Source organism: Citrus clementina, unplaced genomic scaffold (genome assembly GCF_000493195.1).
Source record: "Citrus clementina cultivar Clemenules unplaced genomic scaffold, Citrus_clementina_v1.0 scaffold_6, whole genome shotgun sequence".
Lineage (NCBI taxonomy): Eukaryota > Viridiplantae > Streptophyta > Magnoliopsida > Sapindales > Rutaceae > Citrus > Citrus x clementina.
In genome coordinates, this window is record NW_006262139.1 from 595,439 (window position 1) to 620,757 (window position 25,319).

Consider the following 25,319-nt stretch of genomic DNA (forward strand, 5'->3'; position numbering starts at 1 on the left):
GCTCTCCAACCTCATCAAATTCTCATACAATATATATAATTACTATAATCTAAAAATCGTACCTTTGCATTTTTGTAGAATAAATTTAGGCTTCCAAATCACGATTTGTCACCACCAATTCTGGTAGATTACGATTCGTCACCAACAATCTTCCAGATTATAACTCAAGTTTGATTTGCACTTGACGTGTAGGTCTCTTTGTCACGATTGAAAGCAACTAGTAAGAGAAAAAATTTCCTCTCAAAATTAGGGAGAAAAATTCTTTTTTCTCTGATCTATATGGCTACCGTATCTCTTTTTGTGGAGAATACAAACATTTTTATATTTCTATTTGGTGGAAACCCTAGGCTCCTTATTTATCTTCTTTTTTAATTCTATTAAATCAAATTGGATTTAAATTAAAAAAGATAAAACCAAAAGTAGCGCAACTTGTTATAGGGGCTGCCTTGTAAACTAACACAAGGTCCCTTACACACAAGCATATTAAATGCAGTCTCCCACTAAATAATACATTTAGGCTTTAACCCAAATAGACCGTTATTTTGCTTATTAACCCAGTAGTGGTGCAGTCAATTAAATGAGCTAACCAGGGGATCATATCGGTACATACAATAGTGGCTATAATAATTAGATAATAATTAGGCTTACAATTAAACTAACCCAATTATTTAATCCAAATATACTCTACTAAAATAATGGAATTGACCTCCATAATTGTATGTTATCTAGGATAATATTCTCAAATAATAATTCAACCCATACCATATTAATTTTTTTACCGAACAATGCTTTGTACTCAATTTAATTACATTTTGCTCCTTAACACTTACTGATTTTCTCCAATGATTATTTTCAACATACTAATTATGTTGACACACTCTGACCAAAGAATTGTATGATTAAGTATTGAAATCCTGTCAAGAGATGTATTGTACAAATTATATATTGTTAATCTATAATCTCACTGCTCACAATCACTTCTGTTAACATGTATATGTTCATTAATATTGATTTTGATGATAATAAACTTTAAGTTTTTTTATTAAAATGTTCATTAAAATTTTTTTTGATTAAAATGTGCCAACCTTAAAAAAGCCTGACCTGACCCTAATCAGCGGTTCAGACCCAACCTGACTAAAAAATATAAATAGTCGAACTTTTTTTTGGGTCAGGCCTTTAATTTTAGTGATTCAAGACCGAGCCCGAGCCGACCAATTGCCATCCCTAAATTCTAGTAAACTTGACTGGGAAAAATATATAAGCAAAATCCAAAAGTTTGAAGCCTAATCCAATCATTAACAGTGCCTCATTCTACCAACAATGTTGATGGCAAAGAAAAAACTAGGAGATGATTTTAAAAAAAATAAAGAAAATGATTATACAGTGAATATATACATATATATATATGGCAATTTAGGTTATGGATATTTTTAGAATTAATTTTTTTTTTGAAAATAGGTTTCGTAAACAATTTAATGGATTTTAATAGCTCCATCCTTAAAAAAAAAAGATAAAATCTAAATTATGTTTTGCAATCCTATCTTTCCTAAAATTTAAATTTACAAAACTAATTAAATAAAATTATTCCAAAATCACTCCACCATATATTCAATAAAATTATGCATTGGAGATGGAAATAGCAGTTTTCAATTGATATAATGTGTATATTTGGTGCTTCTAATTCTTAGGTCCTTGTAATTTGATCTTTTTGCATGTCATCCAGTCTAACGTCCTGTTTGGGATTGACGTTGGGTAACTGTAACTTAAAAGTTACAGCACTAAAGTGTTTGGTAAACACCAGTTGTTGTAACTTAGAAACTGAATTAATTTAATTTTACACTTGTATGACGAGAAATCTACTATATTTTTACTAATTTTATCAAAATTATTACCTAAAAATCATATTTACTATGTACTATGACTTTTAGTTTATATTTATAGAGCGTTTTTTCAAAACCACTACTTTTAAACTACACCACCTTAATACCAAACAAGTTTTCTTTTGGCTTTTCTTTGTTTAAACTTATGGTCAAATGCGCGTCCTGCTTCTGAAATTTAGAAAATTACGAGAGGATACAAAGAAAGACTTTGAATCTCAAGAAAAAAGTAGCCATCATGTAGTTCAATTGTCACTTTATGATTTGCTTTTCCTTTTTTTTTTTTTCAAATTTTACGTGTAAAATGAACATCAGAACATGCACCTGGAAAGAACAATAATGGTTTCGAGTACTTACTGCTTTTTGGACAAAATTTCAAATGTTTAACCCCTTTATATATATAAGCATACTACTTTGTGGTGGGGGGTTAGGCAGGACCCCTACTTGTCATTTAGAACAGATAATGAAAGATATAAGGAGGAGGGCAAAACCTAAAACCTCCAATCAAGAGAAAAAAATACAACAGAAAAAGAAAAGATTAAGGCATAGCCTAACAAGAGAATCATAATAAAAATGACTAATGTAGACGGTGATAATATGTCTTACGATACTTGCGGCCGACAAGTAATTTAAAGCCCTTTTTCGATTGACCAGGAATGCTAAAATCAGGGCTAAAGTCAATTCTCTTAGAATTCTCAAGTGCAGACAAAAAATGTTCATTATTCGCCAGGTGCTCGTCAGAACTATCATCATTATCAGTATGAGAATTGTAATGCCTAAAATTTGTGCTGGATGCTCGATGAAGATGAGGATTATACTCACTAATGCTCCGCAGGGGAGACAAGCTTTGATCACGAGGTTCTCGGACCCTATAATCATGAGTCGTGGCATCTTGGGCAATCAGCTCCTGAACGGACGTAGAATTTGTAACGTTAGCTTGGTTCTTCATAGGTTTGGTGATCGGGGACCCCGCATCCGTAATCTACTTAGTGATGGAAGGCTCAGGTCATGGAGTATCTGAGGATTGTGGAGTATCTGACGATAGAACTTCTGACTTCTAAACCCCTTTATATTTCCTTTAATAGCATTACAACAATGCTGTTAAAAAGTTTGCTGTATAATTTTGTCAAATTTTCAAATTTGGATACGCCTCGGATATCCATAGATAATATTATACTTTACAACTATTATCTTAAGTGGGAGGAAAATTTATACGAGTCCGGTAAACAACCTCAGTATAAATTTTTGTTATTTTCACAGGTCAAGTGAATCATAATGTGAAATCCTTTTGATCTATGCATAAGATAGGCTTGTAATCGCACTAAGGTAGTGCGTCTTATCTATTATTTTTCTTTATCTAAAAGTTTGAACAATAAATTTTATTACTAATAAAGCAGTTTATTAATTCATTTTATTTAGACAACATTAATCTTGATTAAGTGGCCAACATTAATCGTATCAGCTTTGCTTAAAATCCACCCACTTTATCAAGTGCTGAATATTAATTATGTCAACTTAGCTTAGCTTGTTCTTGTGAACAAATTGATAATGGCCAATATTTATATTTTCTTAGCTTTTTCTTGTGGACAAATTGATAGTGGCAAACATTAATATTTTGAAAATGACAAGTCAAGTCTAGTCTAGTTTCAATTAAGAGAGAGAGGGGGAAAAAAGGAGAATGAGAAGAAAGGTGTTGTCCTTATTTTTAAATAAGATAATATAATATAAATTATGTTTAATTAAATACAATCCTTTATATTCTAAATTAGTATATATTAATCAATTTTATTATAGTTTATGATTTTTTATATGAAAAATATTCATAAAAAATTGTGAAGATAAGTAATGCTAATTTGAAGAAAATAAAAAGATAAAAATAATAATAATCTACCGCTATATTGTCACAAGTTATAAATATGGGTAATAATACTAATTATTAATTTTATTTTGGTAAGGATAAAAATTAATTAATTAGATAGAGATATTTTGGAGAATATCTTTTGATGAAATAATTCGTACGTTTTAGATTAAGTAAAAACCTAAAAAATTGGCTTCATAACTTAAAGACTTAATCATTGAAAATTTTCATTAAGTTGAAAAAGCAAACGGACTTAATGACTTAAATGATTGAAATTAAGTTAATTAAATCATTAAAAAAAATAGCGCCCAAATAACAAAATTGACATAAATTTTTGCATTCTCATATGGCGCTGTTTTGCTTAATTATATGGCTTAACCACGAAAAGATAATCAATTTACATGAATTCCAATAAACTTGACTAGGAAAAATATATCAACAAAATCCGAAAGATTGAAGCCTAATCCAATCATTAACAGTGCTTCATTCCTTTAATAGGTGTTGATGACAAAGAAAGACCAGGAGACGACTTAGAAAAAAAAATTCGAAGAAAATGATTGTACAGTAAATAGATTGAGGGATTTTTTTTTTTGGGGTCTAGCAATTTAGGTTATGGATATTTTTTAGAATAAAAAAATATTTTCTTAAAATAAATTTCATAAGTAATTTAATGAATTTCAATCACTCCATCCTTTAAAAAAATAAAAATAAAATCTAAATTATTCTTTTAACTCTTATCTTTTTTAAGATTTAAATTTACATAATTAATTAAATAAAATTATTTAAAAAATTACTGCTCTGTATATTCAATAAAATTTTGCATTGGAGTTGGAAAGAGCAGTTTTTAACTGAAAATTTTTAATCATTGATAATGTGTATATTTGGCGGTCCTTATTCTCAGGTCCTTGTAATTGGATCTTTTTGCGTGTCACCCAGTCTTTGTTTTGGCTTCTCTTTGTCTAAACTTACGGCCCCAGCTATCTTGTCAAATGCTTGAAAAATGAACATACAGCGAAAGACTTTGAATCTGAAGAAAAAAGATAGTCATCATGTGGTTCAATTGTCACTTTATGATCTGCCTTTCCCTTTTTTTTTTTTTTCCAAATTTTACGTGTAAAATGACCATCAGAATGCGACATGCACTTGGAAAAAACGATAATAGTTTTGAGAACTTGTGACTTTTTGGACAAAATTTCAAAATGTAACCCCTTTTATGTTTCCTTTAATAGCATTATAGCAATGCTGCTAAAAAGTTTGCTGTATTTCTACTCCCGAGAATTCGAATCAGGATATATATATACACATATATACTCAAAATGCTGATAAAAAGTTCGCTGTATAGTTTTGTCAAATTTTCAGGTTTGGATATGCAGTGGATATTGATGTTAGAGATATGAGTTGTATTTGAAAATATCAATATCCCATGTTGCTTAGACATGAGAGCATAAGTTGGTTTATATATAGAAACTAAAAATAATATGATAACAAGGCCATTAAGATTTAAGAGGGGGCTAATGCGCACGAGACCAAGTCCAAAAATAGAGCCTGCTCTAGGAATTTATTAATTGGGCACGAGGGGGAACCCCCTGGGGATTGGGGGTATCGTACGTGTGCGCCATGTTGCGGACCGCCCAAGTTCCTATCCCAATTGCCCCAATTTCGGGCTAAAAAGCCTAAGACAAGGCCAAGAGTGCTAGCTTGGCCCGATTCCGGAAAATTCTAGACAACTCTAGCACACTCAAACTTGTACATATCTAGAATTCTCTACACATTTCTAGCTCGTGTAAATATCTAGAATTCTAGGCAAGTGGCATAATTCTCTAGAGTTTTAGAGCTTGGCAAGCCTCCCCTATAAATAGGGCATGACATTTAGCATTTGAGTAACGAGCTTAGAGCAAGCAACTCAAACACTCTTGTAAGCTCTCTTGTAATCTTTCTTGCGAATAATACAATTTCTCTCATTCGGCTCCATTGCTCTCTTCTTTCTACCTCTTTGAAAACCTCTAGGTTTAGCTAGTCCAGAAGCTCAAGGCTTACTTAGCAACATTTGGCAAAAGTTGTCTAAGTACCACACGGGTTCGTTGCGCAAAACACTCATCCCGTGACAAGTGGTATCAGAGCTAAGGTTGACACCCACGCAAGTTAGGTCACGAGCAATGACCAACCCTTCAAACTCAATACAAGAGGGCATTGTTGGCGTGGAAACCCCACCGGATCCAAGCCGCGATCACGAGGAAGGACGTGCCCAAGGCAAGACTCGTGGCAAGTCCAAGGCCCCATCTGTGGATGCGTTGGAGCCTCGTGAAGCCACTCTCGAAACTGCATTGTCCGCCGTTCAGGACAACCTCGATGGATTAGAGGAAAGAGTGGATGGTCTCGAAGGGGAGTATGACGACTTCACTATGGCAACAAAGGCCCTCATCTAAGACCAAGCGAACACTATCCGAGGTGAGTTTCGATCCTTTCATGATGAGTTGTTAAAACTTTGTGTTGAGTGTTAGAAAATGCATATTTATAAAGGAGAAAACCGTCATTTTACATTTCAAATCTTACTAACAACCCTTACTTTTATGTATTTAACCTTCTTGTGATTTAATTACATGTGTTTTATTTTAATTAAGTATTTTATGTATTTTAGGGGCATTATAGTCATTTCACAATAAAGGAGAGATCAGACGGCAAAACGGACATCACTTTTGAACTCAGGACGGTCGAAAACCTTAGGAGGAGCATAAAAGGAAAAATGGCACTATTCATATGTACGGTACTATTCATATGTACGGTACTATTCACGTGTACGGTACAATCTACGTTACTGTTCACAACACTGTTCACATAGACGGATCGATGACGTGGCATTGACCGATGATGTGGTATTGACTAATGAGGTGTCACGATCCTGTTGGGCTAAAATTCTTATGTACTGTTGATGGTGACGTGGCAGCATATCAGTGATGAAAAATCTCGCGTACGGTACATGCATCACACAGGATTATTTTCAACCAAACCGCATTACTGTTCATCCGAGTCAAACTGCGTTACTGTTCATCCGAGTCAAACCGTGTTACTGTTTATCCGCGTTGTCAAACCGTGGACTGTTGACTGATGACGTAGCGCAATCCTGAGCGTCCAAACTGTTTTTAATCCGATGGCCATGATTTACTCCATGTATCTATAAAAAGGGGGCCTCCCCCCCCTAATTTGATATCTCTGAATCCATTTTTGGGATCCATTTTCTGTAATTCCCTTTTCATCTTGTATTTTCTTCGTATTTTAATAAATTCCCATTTTGCCCCTAGTTCAATTATGAGTGGCTAATTTTCTTTCAAGCTTGGGTTGAAGGTGAAGTCTCAACATGTGTCATGGGCTTAATTTGGTAAATTTATTTTCTCTTCCCCTCTAGTTTTTGTGGATGTTTTGACTTCTCGTCGACAAATAATACTAATCTTGTCTAGTACCGCCTTGGTTTCACCGGCCCTCTAGTACAAGGTTATTATTATTTGGCACGATAAGCCCTTAGCACCATATTGATTAGAGCGTGGTTCATGAAGTGTGGATTCCCCCCTCATGATTTAATTGGCATTAATACGGATTATTTAGCCCATGATGCATGTTGATACGGATCCAGATACCCAAGTACGTCAATTTAATAGATTTTCTCTTCAATTTATTCTCTCCATTGCAATTCCAATTTTAGAATTTATTCTCGCCATTTTAATTTAAGTATTAGCATATTCCAAATCATTTCCACCATAAATCCAACTACCCATTTACAAAATTAATTCTATATATAATTAAAATCCACCTCCTCGTGGGATCGACACTCGTCACCATTAGTCTATACTACAATAGATTCGTGCGCTTGCGAGTACATTAAAATTTGCACAACAAATTTTTGGCGCCGTTGCCGGGGAGGTAAGTAATTTTATTCATAGAATTAATTTTTGTGAATAATTTCTTTTAAATTGTTTTCTTGTATTTTTTTTTATTAAAGAAAAAAAAGAGTGAATTTACATTTTGAGTTAAGAATTTTATTTTATTTTTCTCTTCTTTAAAATTCTGTAATTTAATTTTCAATTTATTTTTTCTTTGTAATTTTTTTTTCTTATTAATTTACTTTTAGTTAATTTATTTCACGTATTTGTTTTAGTGCGTTTTTATAGAAAGGTTGTAACAGCGCAATAAGGTTAGTATCGTAATTTCTCTCTCTTCTTTATTTTTATTTGTTTTGTTCCCATCTTTATTTTTATTTTGCATGCATGGTCGTAGGTCATTATTTCCTAATCTTGAACCTATAGAATTTGAATTAGAAAAAACACTTCGCACACAAAAGCACATTAAAAATAAATTTGGAATGGATTTACAAGCACCACAGGAGAGGCCATTTAAGGACTATTTTAGTCCCTTAGTTAATTTGAGCACATCATGCATAAGATACCCAAATGTAGCTGCTAGGAGTTTTGAACTAAAACCTAGTGTGCTAAATTGTCTCCCCATATTTTATGGCCTAGAAAATGAGGACCCATATAATCATTTGAATGATTTTCATGCCATTTGTCAAACATTTAAATATGAGAATTTTTCAGATGATGATGTAAAACTCAGATTATTCCCATTTTCTTTAAAGGATAGAGCTCGTTCATGGTTAAATACTTTACCTGCTAATAGCATTTCATCATGGGAACAAATGGTAATGAAATTTTTGAATAAATATTTCCCAGTGCATAAAACCAATGCTATTCGCAGGTAAATCTCGGAGTTTACCCAGAGAGAGGACGAGCAATTTTTCGAAACATGGGAGCGATTCAATGGGCTACTCTTGAAGTGTCCACATCATGGGTACGAGAAATGGCACCAATGTCAATACTTTTTGGAGGGATTACTACCGAATGTGCAAGAATGGCTAATGGCAACAAGTGGAGGAGAGCTAATGTCAAAAAGTGCATCAGAAATTTGGGAATTCTTCCAGCGACAAGCAGATAATTCCCAACAACGGAGTCGATCATTCAGGAATACTAGAAGATTTAAGGGAGTAAATGAGGTTCAAATTGGCGAGTCAACTTCGGGAATCAAAGAAGTCAAGGAGATGGTTGAAGGTCTTGCTCGACAAATAGCATCGTTATCGACTGCTAAATCAACAGAGCCACATGACCATGACTCATACTCAGATCAAGCCAATGCCATAGGTGTAATGAGAAAGCCATCAAATTACAACCCATACTCCAACACATATAACCCTGGATGGAGAGACCACCCCAATTTTTCATGGTCTCAAGGATTCCAACAGAATGGACCAGCAGCTCCAGCTCCACCAATGCAACAAATTCCTCAAGTTCCTCAAGCCTCTCAGCCCCCATTTAGACCATATAATCAGAACCAGAACTACTCTCAACCCAGACCGTGGGAGGATTCATTCCAAAATCTCAAGAATGTTACTCACTCCATGATTGAGCAACAGAATCGCACCATTGATAGACTACGAAATGAGTTGAGAGCAGGCTTCAATTCACAAGCTCAATCAGTTTCAAGCCTCGAGAAGATGGTGGGACAACTTGCTTCTTCAGTTCAGACCTTGGCAATGACTGTTGAGAAAGGCAAATTTCCAAGTCAACCAGTGCCTAACCCTAAAGGAGTACATGAAGCAAGTACTAGTTCACCACAGCAGCATGGAGAGGTTAAAGCAGTCATGACCTTGCGAAAAGGAAAAGAAGTCGACAACAAAGTGGAGATGCCGGTGACAAAAGAAAATCAAATTGTACCTGTGAATGTTGAGGAATCATCATCGGAGGAGAAAGAAGAAACCAACCCACGAGAATATGTTCCGAAAGCTCCATTTCCTCAGCGGTTAGCTAAAGGCAAAAAGGGAAAAACCACAGGTGAGATTCTTGAAATCTTCAAACAGGTAAGTGTTAACATCCCTCTACTTGATGCTATTAAACAAGTTCCATCTTATGCCAAGTTTCTTAAAGACCTTTGTACTAAAAAGAGAATTATGCATGTTCAAAAGAAGGCATTTTTAACAGAAAACGTTAGTTCTATACTCCAACATAAAATTCCTTTAAAATGCAAAGACCCAGGCTCCCCCACTATCTCATGTAGCATAGGGAACCACACAATTGAGAATGCTTTGTTGGATTTAGGAGCTAGTGTAAATTTGTTGCCTTATTCAGTATTTGTGAAACTTGGACTTGGAGAATTACACCCAACTCCAGTGGTGTTACAGCTCGCAGATCGGTCCACGAAAATACCTCGTGGTATTATGGAGGACGTGCTTATCCAGGTAGACAAGTTTTATTTTCCTGTTGATTTCATTGTAATTGACACTCAACCAATACAGGATTCAAGGAAGCACATCCCCATTATTCTAGGCCGACCTTTCTTGGCAACTGCGGATGCTCACATTCAATGCAGGATTGGAAATATGCAGTTGTCCTTCGGCAACATGACTATGGAGCTGAACATCTTCAACATTGCCAAACAACCTCACAGTGCAGATGATGGAATTGTTGATGTGGATTTAATTGAAGCATTAGTTGATGATACTTTTGTTTCAAACCTTAGTGATGATCCTTTACAAACATGTTTAACTCACTTTGGTTTGGATTTTGATATTGACAGATCGGTCGAAGAGGTCAACGCTCTACTTGACTCAGCACCATCCATGGACACTAATAAATGGAAGTCAAGAGTTGAACAACTAGCACCATCAGAGAAGAAACTCATCCCATCATCAAAATCACCACCGAAACTCGAGCTCAAACCATTGCCCAACACATTGGAATATGCATTTTTGGGAGAAGAAAGTACTCTGCCGGTAATCATTTCATTATCCCTAAATGACGAACAAAAAGGTAAGTTGTTGGATGTTTTAAAAGAGCACAAAGGAGCATTAGGATGGACCATAGCAGACATAAAATGTATAAACCCAGTAGACTGCATGCATTACATTCACCTTGATGAAAATGCTAAAACTACTAGGGAAATGCAACGTCGGTTAAATCCTAACATGAAAGAAGTTGTTAGAACTGAAGTCCTTAAGCTATTAGATGCAGGTATCATTTACCCAATTTCTGATAGTTCATGGGTCAGTCCTGTACAAGTTGTCCCCAAAAAGTCAGGAGTCACAGTAGTTACCAATGCTGATAATGAATTGATACCCACTAGAGTAACTACAGGATGGCGTGTATGCATTGATTATAGAAAGTTGAATTCTGTCACACGTAAAGACCATTTTCCTTTACCATTTATCGATCAAATGCTTGATAGATTAGCAGGCCATGAATTTTATTGCTTTCTAGATGGCTACTCAGGATACAATCAGATTCCCATAGCACCAAAAGATCAAGAGAAAACCACTTTCACTTGCCCTTTTGGCACTTTTGCATATAGGAGGATGCCATTTGGATTATGTAATGCACTTGCTACATTTCAACGATGCATGTTAAGCATTTTTTCTGATATGGTTGAACGATTTCTTGAAGTCTTTATGGATGACTTTTCTGTCTTTGGTGATTCGTTTGATCAATGTTTACATCATCTAACGCTAGTTCTGCAGAGATGTATCGAGACGAACTTAGTCTTAAATTGGGAGAAGTGCTATTTTATGGTAAAACAAGGTATTGTTCTCGGTCACATCATTTCGAGCAAAGGTATTGAGGTTGACAAAGCCAAGGTGGATCTCATTTCTAATCTTCCTCCACCCAAAACAGTCAGAGAAGTAAGATCTTTCCTTGGGCATGTTGGTTTCTATAGACGTTTCATTAAAGATTTTAGCAAAGTTTCTAGACCCTTATGCAATTTACTTGCTAAGGATGTACCTTTTATCTTTAGTGATTCATGTCTTATGGCGTTTGAAAAATTAAAACAGTTGTTGACATCATCACCCATCATTCAGGCCCCAAACTGGAGCTTACCATTTGAGCTAATGTGTGATGCATCTGATTATGCAGTAGGAGCAGTATTAGGACAAAGAGTTGATCGAATTCCCCACGTTATTTACTATGCTAGTATGATATTAAATGATGCACAGTTGAACTATTCAACTACTGAAAAAGAAATGCTAGCAGTAGTGTTTGCATTGGAAAAATTTCGATCATATCTCATTGGTTGTAAAATAATTATATTCACGGATCATGCTGCTCTTAAATATCTTCTCACAAAGAAAGATGCAAAAGTCAGACTAATTCGTTGGGTGTTACTTTTGCAGGAGTTTGACTTGGAATTCAAAGATAAGAAAGGGACATAAAATGTTGTGGCCGACCACCTCTCTCGTCTCCATTTTGACACAATTACAGAACCATTACCATTAAATGAGTCATTCCCAGATGAACAATTGATGAATGTGGAAGTATTACCTTGGTATGTTGATATAGTTAATTATCTTGTTACAGGTAAACTTCCAGAGCATTGGACCAAGCAAGACAAGGCTAAATTCTTTGCAGAAATAAAGAATTTCTTTTGGGATGACCCGTATTTGTTCAAGTATTGTGCAGACCAAATTGTTAGACGATGTGTCCCAGAAAATGAAATTCAGAATATTCTTTCATTCTGCCATGAACAAGCTTGTGGAGGCCATTTCAGTGCTAAGAAAACAGCGACTAAAATTTTACAATGTGGTTTCTATTGGCCAACTATATTTCGAGATGCTTACACTTTCTGTTCTTCATGTGATAGGTGTCAACGAATGGGGAGCATTACACGAAGGAACATGATGCCACTAAATCCAATTTTAGTGGTTGAGATTTTTGACGTATGGGGTATCGACTTCATGGGACCCTTTCCCCTATCTTTTGGCCATCAATACATATTGGTTGCTGTTGACTACGTATCAAAATGGGTAGAAGCAATTCCATGTAGGACCAATGATCACAAGGTGGTGATAGCATTTTTGAAAAGCAACATTGTTTCACGCTTTGGATTCCCTCGAGCAATAATTAGTGATGGTGGTGCCCACTTTTGTAACAAAGCATTCAAAGCTCTTTTGACAAAGTATTCAATCACACACAAAGTGGCGACCCCGTATCATCCGCAAACCAGTGGCCAAGTTAAGATCTTCAATCGAGAAATAAAGCACATATTAGAAAAGACGGTGAGGCCGGACAGAAAAGATTGGTCATTAAGACTTGATGATGCCTTATGGGCATATAGAACGGCTTTCAAGACCCCGATTGGGATGTCACCCTACAGGCTAGTGTATGGAAAAGCTTGCCACCTACCTGTGGAACTCGAGCATCGTGCATATTGGGCCATCAAGAAATTCAATTTTGACATGCAGCAAGCCAGCTCAGAAAGAAGATTACAGCTGGCAGAACTTGAAGAAATTCGCAATGATGCATACGAAAATGCCAAGATTTACAAGCAACGAATGAAAGTCTTCCATGATAAGCAAATTATGAGAAAATCATTCACTCCAGATCAGAAAGTGCTTTTATTCAATTCTCGCTTGCACCTATTCCCAGGTAAGTTACGCTCTCGTTGGTCTGGCCCATTTATTGTTCATACTGTTTTTCCACATGGGGCAATTGAAATTAAGGACCCAAAGAACGGTGTCACGTTTAAAGTTAATGGTCAAAGATTAAAGCCATATCTAGAATACCAACCACATGGAGAAGACACCGAAATAAATTTGAGTGACCCACCAGATTTGAATTGATTTTTTTTCTTTTCGTTGATTTGATTTTTTCTTTCTTTCTTTATATTATTCTTTTGCTAATTGAAATTATTTTTGCATAAGTGTGTTTGTTTAACTATTAAGTTTTCTCTTATCATTTTTAATCATGAGTACCTTACTTAGACCGTTCCTCCTGAACATTCTTAAACCACTTCAACGTGTCAAAACTCATCTCAAAAAGCAGATTCAATTTTGTAAAACACATCGCATTTGGGCTCTACAACCACCAGAGTTAGTAGCCTATGTTGAGGGTTTAGAACGCCAACTCAGAGACATTGAGAGAAGTGTTTACGACATCCAGTTGGAGCTTGAGGTAAATTCAATAAGAGGACGATTTTAATTTTCTTTGTGTGTTTTAATTTGTTTTTCTGTTTGTGTGCTTTAGTTTGTTACCCCGGTGAAGTGGCGGATAACGGTACTCCGTGACAATCAAGTCGGTTACTTCAGTTTCCCATAATAACTGATATTCTGAGGCGAAGGTATGGACAGAAACGAGATTCTAGCGAAACTTCACAAGCGATTCCCTTCACTTCCTCAGAATGCCCTCCTTACGATCTATAAAGCTCGGTCCGAACGCATGCGATTACTCATGAGGAATAACATACCTGCTGACATCCATTGGTTAATCGAGGCTAAAGTACGATCGGTAGGTGAGTTACCTCCAAAATTTATTGCATACATGCCTGGTTGTGGTAAAGGAAATTATGCAAGAAAACGACGAGCTCGAAGAATTTTTGTTGCTTGTCATAAGTGTGCTAGAATGAGTTGCAATAAAAATCCATGTTCTTTAGGAATGATGTCTGATAACAGGGAAGATAAGATTCAATTCATTAGGGATGGCTTGAATAAGGAGTCATTGGATGATATCCTTTTGTCTCTTGAAACGCATCCCAGTGGATATGTGCAAGGAGCGATTCTCCAGTTATGGCCATTATTCCAGAAAGAGCATGCACGATATAGTCTCGGGAGTCTGACTATAAACGACCCTGTTTGCCAGTTTATAAGAAAACTGGATAGGAAGCCTATCCTCGACCCATAGAGGGCGTCAAGCCGTTTCTGGACGTAAAACCAGAGGAAGATGTGAGCCACAGTCGCAACTACCTGTAAATATCCTTTTTACTTTACTGTTATTTTATTTCACTTCATTGTTGTTTTATTGTTTGCATTATTGTCTTTAATAATTTTATTACTGTTTTCTTTTTCCTTATTACTGTTTGCTTTTTCCTTTTTACTGTTTCCTTTTTGACTCGCAAGCCACGTGCTTACACGTTATTTGATACTGACATGTTACCTCATACACAACTGTGACCCACTGTCACCAAGACTCTTAAATGTGATTTTTTTTTGTCAAGCACTCACAAATTATTTTTGAGAAATATTCCAATGGCAGCTACTCCAAATAGACAATTCAAGAACAGTTGTGTGCTTTCTGGATTTACCTATGGCAAACATAAAGAGTTCGTTGAGGCAGCTATAGATCTTGGTCGAAGCATAGCAGCGAGAAAATTACACTTGGTGTATGGAGGAGGTAACCGAGGGTTATCAAAAATGGTCTCAGAAGCAGCTTTTATCAGAGGAAGTCAAGTGTTAGGCATCATCCCAAGAGTCCTAAAACCATTGGGCAGTTCGTCTGACTCATCAACTGGAGAAGAGTTAGTCGTCTCAGGTATGCAAGAAAGAATAATTGAAATGCTTAATCATGCTGATGCTTTTATTTTCCTTCCAGGAGATCTTGCAACACTAGAGGCACTTATCACACTAGCATCTTGGGCCCATCTGCACATCCACCAGAAACCCATCGGTTTGTTAAATGTCAATAACTTTTATGATGGCTTTATCGCATTTCTTAACCATGCAATAAAAAACTATTTCATTCCCTCTAATGCGAAAAAAAACTCTTTATTTGTGCTCACACTGCTAATGAGCTACTTGATCTATTACAAGCTTATAGACCGGAGCCAGACCCCTGGACCTTTATGTTGGAGCATCCAAATAATGATGGTAACAGTAGCCGCAGTAAGAAGTACAAATTAGATTTAACTCTCCGCTTGTAAATATTGTTTTCTGTGTTGCACCACCCAGGTGATGTCTTCTAAACTCTACTTCTTTCCTTTCAAACATTGAGGACAATGTTTCGTTCTGGTTGGGGGGAGGGAATAGTCGACAATTATGGAATTTTGGTTAAGTTTTTACTAATTTTTTTGTTGTAGAAACTAACTGTTGCTAACTTTTTGTGTTGAAGATGACTGAATATGGAGTGTAGTGACTCTAGAAACGCATCTTCATCGTTTAAAAAAAAATAAAAAAACAAAAAAAAAATTCAGACATTTTCTTTTTCTTTATTCTGTTTTTATGTTTATTTTTCTTCTTCTTTTTATTTTCTCCTCTATAAATATACATTTTCCAACTTTTGAGTCGAAGATGGCTGAATATGGAGTGTAGTGCCTCTAGAAACGCATCTTCTTTAAGAAAAAAAAATCATTTTCTTTTTCTATCATTTTAAGTGTAACTTTTCTAATTAATTTTTCTACATCATTTTCACATTTCTGCATGCATATTTTTCTTTTATGTTTAGAATATGTTGGGGGGTAGAATGTTGTTTAAAAAAAAATAAAAAAAAAATAAAAAAATAAAAATTGTGTGATTTGTTTTAACATTGGATGACATGATTAATTTCAAATTTTAGTATTTGTATTATCTTTGGTCTTAAGTGATGTTACATTATGTTTGCTACTCTACATGTTGATGTCGGAGACATATATGAGTTGCTTGAAGGAATGAACATGTCATAATAAGTACCAAGTGAGTTTTTAAGCTTATCATTTTTCTTGGAGAGTAACCCTTTTGCACATTCTTTATACAGCTTAACAGTTTATTATTGTATACACGATCTCTAGATTTTTTTTGAGTTAACCCTTAATTAAAAAAAAAAGAAAAAAAGAAAAAAAGAAAAAAAAGTGTGTTGCTACATTGGGAGGCCCATCTAACTAGTAGATATGGATGATTATTTAGAGCCCTAAAAGACGATGGAGAGGCCATCTTTGATCCGTTTGAGCCTTTCTAGCTATCCCTTTTATTAAATATCTATAGTTACCCCTTTTGAGCCTTTAAAAAAAAAAAAAAACCTTTTCTTTGTCAACTTATCATCTTGACCCACTCCGATTTGGAGTGTTACCCGATATCTTATAAGTTCCATCACCTATTTATGTTTGAGAAAATGTAAATAATTATTTTGTTCAGTGAAGTTATGCCAAATAAAAAAAACAAAAAAACAAAAACAAAAGTTGTTGTTTCAAAAGAATAAAAATAGGTGAAATCCACCTTGCAACTTCCAAAAAAAAAAAAAAAAATTCTCTGCATTTTTCTCAAACATACACTTTGTTTTCCTTATTTTCCTTCTTTGTTAGCCATGTCCCTAGCCTACGTTTCGTCCTAATAAAAGTCCTTCTTGATTTTAGGGAACTATAGTTTGAAGTAGAAGCTAGTTATATGGGCTAAAAAGATGTAGTGATGCATAATAATAATAATAAAAAAAAGATAAATAAAGTGGGTTGACTAGCATTTTTGTTTGACTTGAGTTCGTATTATTTATAAGCTGATGGCATATTTATTTCATCTTGGTGAGAGCATGTGATATCACTTCTTTATTATTTTCTCTCTCAATTACCATTCATTGGAGTGACTATTTTTATTGGTTTTAATTTCTTTGTGAGAGTGTCACTACTTCCAGTGAGATTTTGGGGATTGACATGTCATTCTTGAAAGTAGCTATGACAAAGTCTACTGGGCTGATTCATGTGGATGGTTGATGTGGGTGTGATGTTGCTTTAGACTGGAGATAATGCTTATACTTTTATTTGATTGCTATAATTAATCTGACGGAATAAATACGAGTGTTTCTATTAAAAATATATATACATATTTTTTGAATTTGAATTTTGTTTTCGCTTTATTTGCTAGGGACTAGCAATAAGCTGGTTGGGGGGTGTGTTGAGTGTTAGAAAATGCATATTTATAAAAGAGAAAACCGTCATTTTACATTTCAAGTCTTACTAACAACCCTTACTTTTATGTATTTAACATTCTTGTGATTTAATTACATGTGTTTTATTTTAATTAAGTATTTTATGTATTTTAGGGGCATTATAGTCATTTCACAATAAAGGAGAGATCAGACGGCAAAACGGACATCACTTTTGAACTCAGGACGGTTGAAAACCTTAGGAGGAGCATAAAAGGAAAAATGGCACTATTCATATGTACGGTACTATTCACGTATACGGTACTATCTACGTTACTATTCACGTGTACGGTACTATCTACGTTACTGTTCACAACACTGTTCACATAGACGGATCGATGACGTGGCATTGACCGATGATGTGGCATTGACTAATGAGGTGTCACGATCCTATTGGGCTAAAATTCTTATGTACTGTTGATGGTGACGTGGCAGCATATCAGTGGATGAAAAATCTCGCGTACGGTACATGCATCAAACAGGATTATTTTTAACCAAACCGCGTTACTGTTCATCCGAGTCAAACCGTGTTACTGTTCATCCGCGTGGTCAAACCGTGGACTGTTGACTGATGACGTAGCGCAATCCTGAGCGTCCAAACTGTTTTTAATCCGATGGCCATGATTTACTCATGTATCTATAAAAAGGGGGCCTCCCCCCCTAATTTGATATCTCTGAATCCATTTTTGGGATCCATTTTCTGTAATTCCCTTTCCATCTTGTATTTTCTTCGTATTTTAATAAATTCCCATTTTGCCCCTAGTTCAATTATGAGTGGCTAATTTTCTTTCAAGCTTGGGTTGAAGGTGAAGTCTCAACATGTGTCATGGGCTTAATTTGGTAAATTTATTTTCTCTTCCCCTCTAGTTTTTGTGGATGTTTTGACTTCTCGTCGACAAATAATACTAATCTTGTCTAGTACCGCCTTGGTTTCACCGGCCCTCTAGTACAAGGTTATTATTATTTGGCACGATAAGCCCTTAGCACCATATTGATTAGAGCGTGGTTCATGAGGTGTGGATTCCCCCCTCATGATTTAATTGGCATTAATACGGATTATTTAGCCCATGATGCATGTTGATACGGATCCAGATACCCAAGTACGTCAATTTAATAGATTTTCTCTTCAATTTATTCTCTCCATTGCAATTCCAATTTTAGAATTTATTCTCGCCATTTTAATTTAAGTATTAGCATATTCCAAATCATTTCCACCATAAATCCAACTACCCATTTACAAAATTAATTCTATATATAATTAAAATCCACCTCCTCGTGGGATCGACACTCGTCACCATTAGTCTATACTACAATAGATTCGTGCGCTTGCGAGTACATTAAAATTTGCACAACACTTTGCAGCTTTGTTCAAGAAGAACTACGCACTGTCCACGCGGAAGTGGAGGAAGTCCGCTCGGACTGGGCGTGGCACAAGCACACACTCTCCGCTAGTCCAGCTTCCGCAAGTACGAGTGATGCGCGACGCATTGACGTGCCAAAGCCCGACACCTACGATGGCACATGCAATGCCACTATCGTGGACAATTTCTCTTTGGGCTAGATCAATACTTCGATGCCATGGGCGTACGAGATGAGGCATCGAAAGTGGGCACGACACCCACCTATCTTCGAGGCGCTGCACAACTATGGTGGCATCGAAAGCATAGAGAGATGGGCAAGGGCATTTGCACCATCGATACTTGGGCCGACTTCAAGCAAGAACTTCGAAAGCAGTTCGCCCCAAGCAATGCGGAGAAAGAAGCGCGAGCGCACCTGCGTTGCCTTAAACAAACGGGTAGTGTCCGCGACTACATCAATGAGTTCACTACCCTCATGCTCGAGATAAGTGACATTTCCGACAAGGACTCACTCTTATACTTCTAAGATGGCCTCAAGGATTGGCCCAAGACCGAGCTTGAGAGGCGTGGCGCTCAAACACTTGACGATGCCATCGCCATTACAGAATCGATCACCGAATACTCCACCAAATCCAAAGACAAAAGGGCCAACCAAGGCAAAGGTGGGGGAGAGAGTTGCAAGGACAAAGGCAACAACCGTAAAGATTGGGGGGCAGAAAAAGCCTCCTATCAACAAGAACGAGCAAAGCAAGTCGGAGTATAAGAAAAAGCCGCCGAAGCTTCGAAGTCCATGCTTCATATGCAATGGCACTTATTGGGTATGCAACTGTCCGGAAAAGAAGTCGTTCAACGCTCTTGCTGCCTAACTCAAGAGCAATCCCACAATGTTCGCGGAAGAACCCCAACTCAGCATGGGTTCTCTCCAACACCTCGGGGCACTCAATCGCCAACAGCCTATATTCGCCAAGAAATGGCTCATGTACGTGAGCGCAAAAATAAACGGCCAGTCTGTTTGGGCAATGCTAGAGACGAGAGCGACGCACAACTTCGTATCCGTAGATGAAGCCAAGCGCTTAGGCCTTAAGACCACCAAGGAAGGAGGCACGATGAAAGCAGTAAACTCACCCGCCAAGCCCATTGCGGGTATCACACAAGGCATGCACACGACGCTTGGAACATGGAGCAGAAAGCTTGACTTCTCCATCGTTCCCATGGATGACTGCAAGATGGTCCTTGGCATGGAATTCTTTGACCAAGTCCATGCCTTCCTGCTGCTCGCTACAAACTCCTTAAGCATCCTCGACGGGAGTAAAGCATGCATGGTTCCCACGGAACGAGGCAAGTCCAAGAAGAAGACGGTCTCAGCCATGTAATTCAAAAGGGCTTTCAAGAAGGACCCAAACTTCTTGGTCTCCATTCGGGAACTAAACGAGGAAGGAGATTGCGGAAACAAACCAAGCCAAGTCCCTCCACAAATACAAAACTTCTTCACTGAGTTCAAGGACATGATGCCTCCCGAACTTCTGAAGAAGCTCCCATCGCAAAGAGAGGTAGATCATGCGATCGAGCTGGAACAAGGCGCGAAGCCACCAGCCTTGGCTCCCTACCGCATGGCGCCACCTGAACTTGAGGAGTTGCGGAGACAACTCAAAGACTTGTTGGACACAGGCTACATTCGCCCCTTAAAGGCCTCATTCGGTGCACCAGTCCTCTTCCAAAAGAAAAAGGATGGATTGCTGTGGATGTGCATCGACTATAGAGTGCTCAACAAGATCACTATCAAGAACAAGTATTCGATTCCATTGATAACGAATCTCTTCGACCAGCTTGGTAAGGCGCGATACTTCACCAAACTCGAGTTGTACTCCGGGTACTATCAAGTGCGCATTGCCGAGGGAGATGAACCTAAGACAACAAGCACAATAAGGTACGAGTCTTTTGAATTCCTTGTCATGCCATTTGGCCTCACCAATGCACCTGCCACATTTTTCATGCTCATGAACAAGGTGCTTTAACCATTTATCGACCGCTTTGTGGTCGTGTATTTGGACGACATCGTGGTGTATAGCACCATACTCGAAGAGCATGCCCACCATTTATGACAAGTCCTCCAAGTACTTCGAGACAATGAGCTCTTCCTCAAAATGGAGAAGTGCTTATTTGCTCAACAAGAGGTGGAGTTCCTTAGCCACAAGATTGCGGGCGGAAAACTCATGATGGAAAATGCTAAAGTGAAGGCCATCCTCGAGTGGGAACCTCCTTTGAAAGTGCCCAAGCTTCACTCATTCCTTGGGTTGGTGAACTACTGCCGACGCTTCATCAAGGGCTACTCAGCCAAGGCGGCACCCTTGACGGATTTACTTAAGAAAAACAGAACGTGGCATTGGTTCGAAGAGTGCCAACGCACATTCGAGGAATTGAAGAAGGTAATTTCGGAGGAACCCATCCTCACTCTTCCAGACCACACTAAGCCCTTCGAAGTCTAAACGAATGCCTCCGACTTCACCATAGGTGGAGTCCTCATGCAAGAAGGCCACCCCATAGCATTCGAGAGTCAAAAGCTAAACGACATAGAATGCCGCTACACGGTGCAATAGAAGGAGATGACTGCAATCATACATTGCTTGCGAGTGTGGCGACACTACTTTCTTGGCTCACACTTCACGATCATAATGGACAATGTAGCAATGAGCTACTTTCAGACTCAAAAAAAGTTGAGTCCCAAGCAAGCTCGGTGGAAAGATTTTTCTTGCGGAATTCGATTATCGGCTCGAGTACAAACCGAGTAAAGCCAATGTCGTTGCGGACGCCCTGAGCCGCAAAGCAGAATTGGCGAACTTAGCATGAGCTAACCGAAGTCCGACTCTGTCTCACGCATCAAGGAAGACCTCTAACAAGACCCGTTAGCGAATGACTTGCTGGAGAAGGTGCTCGAAGGCAAGACAAGGCGATTTTGGCAAGAGGAAGGCATCCTCCTCACCAAGGGAGATCGGCTGTTCGTGCCAAGGTGGGGAAATTTACGGAAAGAAGTTATCAAGGAGTGCCACGACTCAAAGTGGGCTGGTCACCCAGGAATTGAGCAAACCACCGCACTAGTTCAAGCCTCGTACTTTTGGCCGCACATGAGGGACGACATTGAGGCATACATGCGAACTTGTCTTGTGTGCCAACAAGACAAGGTATCATCAACTCCCAATGGGATTATTGAAGTCGCTACCACTCGCAACAAGGCAATGGGAAAATGTCTCCATGGACTTCATCACCTCACTGCCTAAATCCGAAGGGTGCGGTAGCATCATGGTCGTTGTCGACTGTTACACCAAGTACACAACTTTCATTGCTGCACCAACCGATTGCAAAGTTGACGAGGCAGCCCGTCTCTTCATCAAGCACATTGTGAAACTTTGGGGAGTTCCGAAGAGCATTGTGAGTGGCCGAGACCCTCGGTTCACTGGGCGTTTTTGGATGAAGCTCTTCAAGATGTTGGGTACCGATCTCAAGTTCTCAACAAGCTTTCACTAACAAACGGATGGACAGACCGAGCACATCAATGGCCTCCTTGAGATGTACTTGAGGCACTATGTAAGCGCTCACCAGCGGGATTGGGCGAAGCTACTTGACATCGCCTAATTTTCTTATAACTTGCAGCGAAGTGAGGCTACGGGCAAGAGTCCATTCGAAATCGTCATGGGGTTCCAACCCATGACCCTCAACGCCATACCCTCAACTTATGGAGGAAAACGCCCTGCAATACACAAGCTCGCCCGTGAATGGCACTAGAAAACGGACATCACACGAGCCTATCTCGACAAGGCCGCGAGGAAGATGAAAAAGTGGGTGGATACAAGGAGACGACATTTTGAGTATAAGGAAGGTGATCAAGTCATGATCAAGCTCCTGCCCAACAATTCAAGACATTGTGGAAAGTTCACAAGGGGTTAGTGAGGCGCTTCGAGGGACCCTTTCGAGTTGTACGACGTGTGGGCAACGTCTCGTACCAACTTCAACTTCCGCCAAGACTCAAGATCCATCCGGTCTTCCATGTGAGCCTTCTCAAACCATATCACGGAGATGTAAAAGACCCAAGTCGCGGAAAATCGAGGTGTGCGCCAACTACTGTTGTCACCGCATTCGACAAAGATGTGGACTACATCATTGTAGATCGCGTGATTTGGAGGAGAGGCGTGCCACCATACAATGAGTACTTCGTGAAGTGGAAAAACCTCCTCGAGAGCAAAGCCATTTGGGAACGTGAAGACGATTTGTGCAATTCACTGAGCACATCAAGAATTTTAAGCATGAGAGCGCGATGAGGACGCCACGAGCTTAGGTGGGGGAGGATGTTGCGGACTGCCCAAGTTCCTAGCCCAATTGCCCACAATTTCAGGCTAGAGAGCCCAAGACAAAGCCAAGAATGCTAGCTTGGCCCGATTCCGAAAAATTCTAGGCAACTCTAGCACACTCAAGCTTGTACATATCTAGAATTCTCTACACATTTCTAGCTCATGTAAATATCTAGAATTCTAGGCAAGTGGTAGAATTCTCTAGAGTTTTAAAGCTTGGCAAGCCTCCCCTATAAATAGGGCATGGCATTTAGCATTTGAGCAACAAGCTTAGAGCAAGCAACTCAAACACTCTTGTAAGCTCTCTTGTAATCTTTCTTGCTAGTAATACAATTTCTCTCATTTGGCTCCATTGCTCTATTCTCTCTAATTCTTTGAAAACCTCTAGGCTTAGCTAGTCGAGAAGCTCAAGGCTTATTTAGCAATATTCAGCAAAATTTGTCTGAGTGCCACGCAGGTTCATTGCGTAAAACACTCATCCCGCGACAGCCAGCTTGACTGCTTTTTATAATTTTGGCTTTGCTTTAATTTTATTTATTTTAATTCAAATTATATTGAGAATTCGATTCCTAATCATATTGGGATTTATTTTTAATCATTCTTTAATTATAATTTGAATTTTGAAAGAAAAAAGGGCTAGGGTGTGTATCTATTTAAAAGGGCGATTAGATCACATTATTTTTATCTGGAAAAGTTTGCTCTTTGTTCTTCTTGCTTTTGCCTTCATTGTTGTACATTTTACTATTCTACACTATCATTTGGAGTGCAACCTCACAATAGTAGAATCATTGTATCCTAAAGATTAAACTGTCTTTGTTACACCATCTTGCACCGAGATATTGTATCTTAAGGTGCAGAATTTGGTCTTAAGGGCAGTGTTGTCGCATGCCTTGACTGTTTTTGTTTTTGTTTCTACCCAGTTTCCTTCCAAACTTTCGCTGTTTCCATATCAAAATTTCAACAATCTTCAAACCAAATATGAGTGATCTTCCACCTTCATTAGCCACTGCACCTATTGCACTCGCAGCCCCTAGACTTCTTGATCTCTTTGTTTATGATCTTCTTGCTTCCACTTCCAACACTGGAAAAAACTTGCCAGATGCCTCCAAGATTGAATTGTTCAATGGTGAAAAATTCAAGTGTTGGCAAGAAAAGGTCTTCCATGTACTGCATGTTTATAACCTTGCTGACTACCTACAATCATCACTACTAGAAGAGGGCACTGAAGATTACGACAAGAAACTCCAGACTTGGAATGCTGGTAATAAGGTCTGCAGGCATACAATACTTAATTCTCTTGCTAGTTCCCTTTGTGATATTTATTATCCATGTTAGAATGCATATGAGATATGGGCACTACTCAAGAAAAAATATATGGTAGAAGATACTGAGACTCAATAATATATTAGTGATTTTCTACATTATCAGATGATGGATGATAAATATATGTCTGAGCAATCTATGAATATCATGTATTAGTTAATAATCTTAAAAAGGAGGAAATATTTCTTCCTGACGATTTGTGACTGGTTGTTTAATTGAAAAACTACTAGAATCATGGGGAGATTATATCAAAACGTCAAAGCATAAGAAAAAGCAAGTGAGTCTTAAAGATGCTATTATACATATTAGGATTGAGGAGAAGAATAAAATTAGAGATGTATTTGATAAAGCAAAGGAATTTCGTTCCAATGCAAATCTAATAGAGAACACTCCTCAACTTAATAAAACGCAGAACAATCCTAATGATGGACACTCTAATAACCCCAAAAGGCTCATTGCTAATAAGAAAGGTAATTGTTTTGTTTGTGGCAAAATTATTCATTATGCTAATCAATGCAGACACAAAGCTCAGTGAAAGGGAGACAACAAAAACCTCCTAAAACCAATATGGTTGAAGGAGAAGGAGATGACATCATTGTTGCTATAGTTATCTCCGAGGTGAACATGGTGGATGGAAGCAAAGATTGGGTAATTGATTTTGGTACTACAAGACATATATGTAGTAATAAAAACTCATTTTTTTGACTATACTCCCGTGAGGGAAGGAGAAAAAGTCATTTACATCATTGTTGCTATAGTTATCTCTGAGGTGAACATGGTGGATGGACGCAAAGATTGGGTAATTGATTTTGGTACTACAAGACATATATGTAGTAATAAAAACTCATTTTTTTGACTATACTCCCGTG

At 37.8% G+C, this 25,319-nt stretch overlaps 1 protein-coding gene across 1 annotated transcript in view; it reads left to right on the forward strand.

Annotated features, from left to right (window-relative positions):
- LOC18038147 (probable LRR receptor-like serine/threonine-protein kinase At3g47570) overlaps positions 1 to 25,319 on the forward strand; it is a 96,847-nt gene that overhangs the window by 19,642 nt on the left and 51,886 nt on the right. The window contains exon 3 of the mRNA XM_006428209.2: positions 12,306 to 12,314. Within this exon, the coding sequence (XP_006428272.2) occupies positions 12,306 to 12,314 (9 nt within the window). The remainder of the gene's footprint in view (positions 1 to 12,305; positions 12,315 to 25,319) is intronic.